General features: G+C 36.4%; 2 protein-coding genes across 11 annotated transcripts in view; both read left to right on the top strand.

Moving 5' to 3' along the window:
• Window positions 1-7,797, top strand: part of LOC146464323 (uncharacterized) — a 57,200-nt gene that overhangs the window by 44,360 nt on the left and 5,043 nt on the right. The window lies entirely within an intron of this gene.
• LOC146464324 (uncharacterized) overlaps window positions 1-7,797 on the top strand; it is a 31,669-nt gene that overhangs the window by 18,829 nt on the left and 5,043 nt on the right. For 2 of the 10 annotated variants that reach the window (XM_085129942.1, XM_085129938.1), the window contains 6 exons: window positions 810-851; window positions 1,472-1,513; window positions 2,135-2,176; window positions 2,798-2,839; window positions 3,430-3,492; window positions 5,963-6,079. In XM_085129942.1, coding sequence (XP_084986068.1) covers window positions 810-851; window positions 1,472-1,513; window positions 2,135-2,176; window positions 2,798-2,839; window positions 3,430-3,492; window positions 5,963-6,079 — 348 coding nt within the window. Of the gene's footprint in view, window positions 1-146; window positions 189-809; window positions 852-1,471; window positions 1,514-2,134; window positions 2,177-2,797; window positions 2,840-3,429; window positions 3,493-5,962; window positions 6,080-7,797 lie in introns of all 10 variants that reach the window. The other 8 variants (XM_085129944.1, XM_085129940.1, XM_085129946.1 and 5 more) reach the window with 6 other exon arrangements.

Here is a 7,797-nt window from a genome sequence, read left to right as displayed (position 1 = left end):
TGGTGAAGTGGCCAATTGTTGCAAAATCCCTATTAGATGAATTTTAATGCGTAGCTAAAACAAATGTCTGTACAGTCTACACAATTACGGAAAGGACTCAAAACATCTCATTGATTTATGTTTTTGATATTCCTTTCTTCTTATAGATCAAACCGAAGAACTGAATGAACTGAAAAGTCTCAACCAAGGTTGGTTGCTTTTGCAATTGAAGCATATTTATCCTATAGAAATTTTTTTCATTTCAAAGGAACCTAGAAAACGCCGCATTCTAAGATAAAAGACAGAAATTGCTCACCATTGCCATTCAGTCACCCTCAAATTCTTTTTCACACAAATCAAGCTTGTAAAATTGATCATCTAGAGGAAAGGCTTCAAGTTAGGTTGAACTGTCATTAATTAAATCTCCCCGTTGTGCTCTACTGGCCTAAAACGATCTCTAGCTATGATGATCTTCTTATTGCTAACAGTTTTTGCGGCAACGCCTTGTTTAAATCAAGAAACTAAGTAGAGAAATGTTATTATGCCTTGTCGCAGTATTAAAAAATCTATTGCTTTCAGAAGTATCCAAAAATTCACATCGTGGAAAATTAGCGTTCTTGCTCGTTGAAAGAAAGTATTTCCATTTCTAGACACCAGATTGGTCCAGAAACAAACTACGATGATTGGTGAAGTGGCCAATTGTTGCAAAAGCCCTATAAGATGAGTTTTAATGCGTAACTAAAACAAATTTCTGTACAATCTACACAATTACGGAAAGGACTTAAAACATCTCATTGATTTATGTTTTTGATATCCGTTTCTTCTTTTAGTCCATATCAAAGAATTGGATGAACTAAAGAGTGACAACCAAGGTTGGTTGCGTTTGCAATTGAGGCTTATTCATCCTATAGAAATCTTTTTCATTTCAAAGGAACCCAGAAAACCCTCAATTCTAATATAAAAGACAGAAATTGCTCACCATTGCCATTCAGTCACCCTCAAATGCTTTTCCACACAAATCAAGTTTCTAAAATTGATCCTCTCGAGGAAAGGCTTTAAGGTAGGTTGAACTGTCATACATTAAATCTCCCCGCTGTGCTCTACTGGCCTAAAATGATCTCTTGCTATGATGATCTTCCTATTGCTAACAGTTTTTACGGCAACGCCTTTTTTAAATCAAGAAACTAAGTAGAGAAATGTTATTAGGTCTTGTCGCCGCAATACAAAATCTTCTGATTTCAGAAGTATCCAAAACTTCAGATCGTGAAAAATTAGCGTTCTTGCTCGTTGAAAGATAGTTATCCATTTCTAGAGACCAGATATGTCCAGGAACAAACTACGATGATTGGTGAAGTGGCCAATTGTTGCAAAATCCCTATTAGATGAATTTTAATGCGTAGCTAAAACAAATCTCTGTACATTCTACATAATTACGAAAAGGACTTAAAACATCTCATTGATTTATGTTTTTGATATTCCTTTCTTCTTTAAGCTCAAACCGAAGAATTGAATGAACTGAAAAGTGACAACCAAGGTTGGTTGCTTTTGGAATTGAGGCGTATTTATCGTATAGAAATCTTTTTCATTTCAAAGGAACTTTGAAAACCCCCCATTCTAAGATAAAAGACAGAAATTGTTCACCATTGCCTTTCAGTCACCCTCAAATGCTTCTCCACACAAATCAAGTTCGTAAAATTGATCCTCTGGAGGAGAGGCTTCAAGTGGGGTTGAACTGTCATTAATTAAGTCTCCCTGTTTTGCTCTACTGGCCTAAAACGATCTCTTGCTATGATGATCTTCCTATTGCTAACAGTTTTCACGGCAACGCCTTTTTTAAATCAAGAAACTAGGCAGAGAAATGTTATTATGCCTTGTCGCTGTATTACAAAATCTATTGATTTCAGAAGTATCCAAAAATTCAGATCGTGGAAAATTAGCGTTCTTGCTCGTTGAAAGATAGTATTTCCATTTCTAGACACCTGATATGTCCAGGAACAAACTACGATGATTGGTGAAGTGGCCAATTGTTGCAAAATCCCTATTGGATGAGTTTTAATGCGTAACTAAAACAAATTTCTGTACAGTCTACACAATTACGGAAAGGACTTAAAACATCTCATTGATTTATGTTTTTGATATTCCTTTCTTCTTTTAGCTCAAACCAAAGAATTGAATGAACTAAAGAGTGACAACCAAGGTTGGTTGCTTTTGCAATTGAGGCATATTCATCCCATAGAAACCTTTTTCATTTCAAAGGAACCTAGAAAATCTCCCATTCTAAGATACAAGACAGAAATTTTTCACCATTGCCATTCAGTCACCCTCAAATGCTTTTCCACACAAATCAAGTTTGTAAAATTGATGCTCTGGAGGAAAGGCTTCAAGTGAGGTTAAACTGTCATTAATTAAATCTTCCCGTTGTGCTCTACTGGCTTAAAACGATCTCTTGCTATGATGATCTTCTTATTGCTAACAGTTTTTGCGGCAACGCCTTGTTTAAATCAAGAAACTAAGTAGAGAAATGTTATTATGCCTTGTCGTCGTATTACAAAATCTATTGATTTCAGAAGTATCCAAAAATTCAGATCGTGGAGAATTAGCGTTCTTGCTCGTTGAAAGAAAGTATTTCCATTTCTAGACACCAGATATGTCCAGGAACAAACTACGATGATTGGTGAAGTGGCCAATTGTTGCAAAATCCCTATTAGATGAATTTTAATGCGTAGCTAAAACAAATTTCTGTACCTTCTACATAACTACGGAAAGAACTTAAAACATCTCATTGATTTATGTTTTTGATATTTCTTTCTTCTTTTAGCTCAAACCAAAGAATTGAATGAACTGAAGAGTGACAACCAAGGTTGGTTGCTTTTGGAATTGAGGCTTATTCATTGTATAGAAATCGTTTTCATTTCAAAGGAACCTAGAAAACCCTCCCTTCTAAGATACAGGACAGAAAATTTATACCCTTGCCATTCAGTCATGCTCAAATACTTTTCCACACAAATTAAGTCTGTAAAATGTCATTGAATCTCTGCTTATCGGCTCTGTTGCACTTAAACGCCCTATAATTTCTTGTTCTAATGATCTTCTTATTGCAAAAAGTTATACAACATCCGCCTTTTTTATCGGGGAGTAAGTACAGAAATGTTTTTTGGCCTTATCACCTCAATACAAAATTTACTGACTTCTCAAGTATTGAGACCCTCAGACCGTTTGGCATGAAATTTAGCATTCCAGCTGATTGAAAGATAGTATTTCCATTTCCAGAGATCACATTTGTCTTGCTACAAACTACAGTGATTGGTGAGACCTGAAACATCTCATTAATTTATGTTTGTGACATCCCTTTCTTCTTTTAGATCAAACCGAAGGGTTGTGTAACTTTTGGCATAACCTATACCAAAAATGTTTATTATTAAGGTTTAATACTCCTTTCTAATCTCTCAGAGCTCCAGTCTGCCGTTGAATCTCTGAATAAAACAGTAACACAACTACAGGATCAGTTGGCTGGTACGTAACTATTCTCACTGGTTAAGTCGCACAATGTGTAATTCGGGAAAAATGGGAAAACGGGCACTTAACGCGATTTCATTAACTGAATGTTAAAACTTTCAGTTAATGGTTAGTTTATGGTTAGTTTATTTTATGATAAACTTTATGTACATTGTCCCAGCTGTTTGTGATACACTTATAATTAAAGCAAAACCGTTTTGCTTTTCGTTTTCGATAAAGGTCGCCGTTGAACATTGTTTACAACATTAAAAGGCTTCATATTTTTTAGTATCCTGGGTACCTCTAAACTTTGTGAGGGCCTTTTTTAGATTACGTTTTCACAGTAAGATGTTTGCGAGATAACGCTCGAAGAAAGACTGTTTGCAAAATAATCTGCTGTGTTTATGATCAATACAATACAATACAATACAAATACAATACAATACAATACAATACAATACAATACAATACAACACAACACAACACAATACAATACAATACAATACAATACAATACAATACAATACAATACAATACAATACAATACAATACAATATAGACAAAAAATTACACGTTCTTCTCCGGAGTATGTCATTCCGTTCAGGTATAAACTGTGATCTCAGAGAAAATAATACATCATGTCAGGAAGACCACGGGTTTCAGGTTTCCTCTACAGACAATCTAACTAAACGTAACCTAAAGTTGTGACATAATAAAAACGTGCTCATTATTTCGGATTTTTAAATATTTGAGCAAAGCGCCACCAAACCTTACGATTTTTTCAGAAATTTATGTGGAAATAATTTGCTGTGGTAGGAGAGAGTCCATTGGATTTGAATTTACCATTCCATCATACCTAGAAACGCAGGTTGTTTCAAAATTTTGTCTCATTAATCAACAATCGACTTTCTAACGTTACATTCATGTTTTTAGATCATGTGAGTGTTTTAACTACTGTTTGATCATGTTGGTGGTTCTCTCTTTGTTAATTTTTAGTCAATTAAGGTGGCCGGACACAGTTTTCTAGTATGACAGATCTTAGTAAACGTTATTTGTAATATTCGTACTTCTGGGTGCCCAAAATTAACATGATGCAAGATTAACTAAGAAGGAATGTATTTGGATAATCGTTGTTGACCTATGTACCGTGGCCATAGCAACGTGACGAGCTGTTAACGGTACTCAAATAATAGGTTTCCTTTATTTTGAGAAAATGCACTCATTAGATTTTTTTTTCATTTTTGTCTCCAGAAAAGTCACAAAATAGTGACATAGTGACGCTGCTTTCATGTAATTTTCCTGAGACATCCCCTGTAAATATTGGTTTTGCACTTTAATGTTTTGCCGAGATACCCTCTGTCAGATTTGGGTTTTCTTTGTAGGCGAGTTGCACTATAAGAGAACTACTCTTTTGTCAAATTTCGGTTCCTTAGAAAACACTTCCTTTCCACTAAAACAACGAGTCACAGAATTTTGGTCAAATGCGCCTGCGCGGCTTTTAATTGGGACTTCATAGTAAAGATGCAAAGTTTGCAGTAAAGCTTAGGTCTTCGTTAACCCGCTTTCTTTGCTCGGTGAAAAAAAAAAAAGGTTCACAAACGAGGAACTGAGTTATTTTAACCGCAAAATTCAACTTTTGAGCCATTTGATATAAAGTTGAGGGATCGCCTTGTCGACGTCGTAATTTCCTACCACAGCCGTAGCGCGCGCTTAATAGTGTCCTGCACTGAACTGGTGAAGCGCGCGCCAACTGTGTTCAAGCACCTTAAAGGGACTTTTGACGCTTGAAATTTTAGGAAATGAAGAAATTCGGATGGCGGATTAAAGATGGCCTTCGTTTGGAAATGACGACGTCATTCTAATGTTATTTTACATGATCACTTCCCGCTGCGCGCCTCAAAAGTATTTACGTTTTATTGCCATTTCTCTAATAACCTTGTAGTTAGTTAACCAAGACAAGGTTACAATAGCAAAGGAAACACTGGCTTGCAAAGCTACTGAAGCTGATTCCGCAAAGGCGTATCGACCACGCTGCCTCCTGTTTAATGCACGTGAAACTTTCACAGTCTGCTGCGAATGACAATTCCGTGGCCCTTAGATCCCAGATCAAATTTGAATTTGGAAATGTTGGTTTTTAAGAGAGGGGAAAACCGGAGTACCCGGAGAAAATCCTCTCGGAAGAAAGACGAGAAACAACAACAAACTCAACCCACATGTAAAGCCGAGTCCTGAGATCGAACCCTGCCCACATTGGTGGGAGGCGAGTGCTGTCAACACTGCGCCATCCCTGATTCCAATCGATAGCAGACAATGCACACATTAATGACGAAAATATACTATCGGAAAGAATTTAGCTTTGCTTATTAAAACCTGCCGGTGAGGATTATAATATTGCGGCACTTGATTCATATTCTTGTTGGTTTGTTTGTTCATGCAAAATTTGTTCTCCTTAAAGGCTTTAAATGTAGTATTTAAACGTTACCTTGCAGAAAATGTACCATGTTATTCAAGTCCATGTTCTAACGAAGGAATCTGCTCTAATGAGCCAGGGGGAGGCTACAGTTGTCAATGCAAGTGCGGATTCGGTGGTGAAACATGTGATGAAGGTAAAGGCAATTTGATTACTGTTGTTTTATGACTTGGGAAATTTTTCACCTAGAAAAAGAAGCATTGTTATTATTAGCTATTATCACCTAAAGCTGTTGCCATTACGTAATGGTTGGATAGGAAAGGATAGATATTTAATTTTGTAATTTTGTAGTAGACGATTTCTCGTAATGACATTATTTTTGATCTCTCACTGTAACAATAACTGGTAGCTATCAAACTTTAGCCGTTTAAATAAAGCTTCTATAAACTATTGTAAAGGCGTATAATAAATATTGATTGACAGTTTAATGCCGGGAGTTTCGACCGTTTTTTTTAAAGGGCATTGACGAAAGAGTCTGTTGTCATTCAACAATGAATGATTATGAACAGTCAATCAACAACTGCCCAAAGCTAGATGAAACATGCAGGCAATTTGCAGTACTGGATGACTTTCACGTCTGGGATTAGTGATGCAACGAAAAACATCTCGAGCAATGGTTTCTTTCACTACAGTAGTTTCGTTCTTTACCCAGACAGGTTAAAGCTTAGGCCCGGTTCATACGTCGAACTTTACATGAGCCGAACCTAATACCTATTAAGGTCGACCCAAATAATTAAGTTCGGCAGTTGATTCAGACGTCGAACCTAACTGAAGTCGAACTTAAAGCAAAAGTGAGAAAATAGATTTTCGTGGTCAGCCGTTGTTGTTGGCGGGAAGTATGAATTCTGACATGGAAGAGCTTGTTTAGTAAAATAATGAAGACAGGCCAAACACGGCTCCTATTGGTCGAGATAGGAAGACGTTCAAAGCTAATTTGCTCTTACGAGTACGTCTTTCAAAGATCTCCCATTTCTGTACGAAAGCAGGGAAGGGTCTTTGTAGATCTCTCTTAGCAGAGGCTGATTTTCTATCAAGTGCCATTTACTCATCTGAATGGTTTTAGGTTAGGCACAGAAGGGCGATATTCCCTAACAAACGGCAAAATGTTTTTGCGCGTTTTTTGTTTGTTTTGTAGTACCGACATTCTTTCACGGAGATTGACTTGTGAAAGAGTTTTATCTATCAGGTTATCGAGGTAATCTCTGCAGCGTAATCTCTGTTTGAATAGAGTAATGTTTTTTTCAAATGCTGTTTTTGAAGATTTTGTTCTGAGAAGTCTTAAGGCTTCGCCTTTGATAAGTAGCCTGTATTGGAAAGTTTCTGTCTGTTTGAAGTGCGTGTGCACATCAAGAATAGATTCTTTTTTTTTTTAATACTTTTGCATCTCAGACAAGTATATTTAGCTGTTTCGAAACAAGAAGAACAAGCACATTCCTCTTTTCCCGCCATCTTGTTCAGAATGAAGTTCTTTGCGCACATGCCTAGTCGATCAAACTGCACAGACCTCTGGGATAGATATAATTTATATAATTTATACGTAACGTATGCATTTGGTTCGGCACATGTAAAGTTCGACGTCTGAATCGAAGTCGAACTTTTGCCGTTCTATTCGACTGGCGCAGTCGAATAGAACGGCGGGTCGACCCAAATACAAATCTGTCGATCCTAACTGATTTTTACTTTTTTTTTTATTTTTTTTTATTTTTTGGTTAGCATTAAAATTATATCAGGATTTACATTGTATTTAACTTTTGTAATAATGCTAGGTTTCAGCATAATTTTTTTTAAGAAGAACTAAACTACCTCGCTAACAATCAATCTTAGTTTTGAGATAGTCTGGATACTAGAGTGTGA

This window comes from Pavona decussata, unplaced genomic scaffold (genome assembly GCF_977016875.1).
Source record: "Pavona decussata unplaced genomic scaffold, jaPavDecu1.1 SCAFFOLD_165, whole genome shotgun sequence".
In the NCBI taxonomy this organism is placed as follows: domain Eukaryota; kingdom Metazoa; phylum Cnidaria; class Anthozoa; order Scleractinia; family Agariciidae; genus Pavona; species Pavona decussata.
The sequence above is the reverse complement of the archived record's forward strand: the minus strand, read 5'-3'. Positions and strand labels throughout refer to the sequence as shown.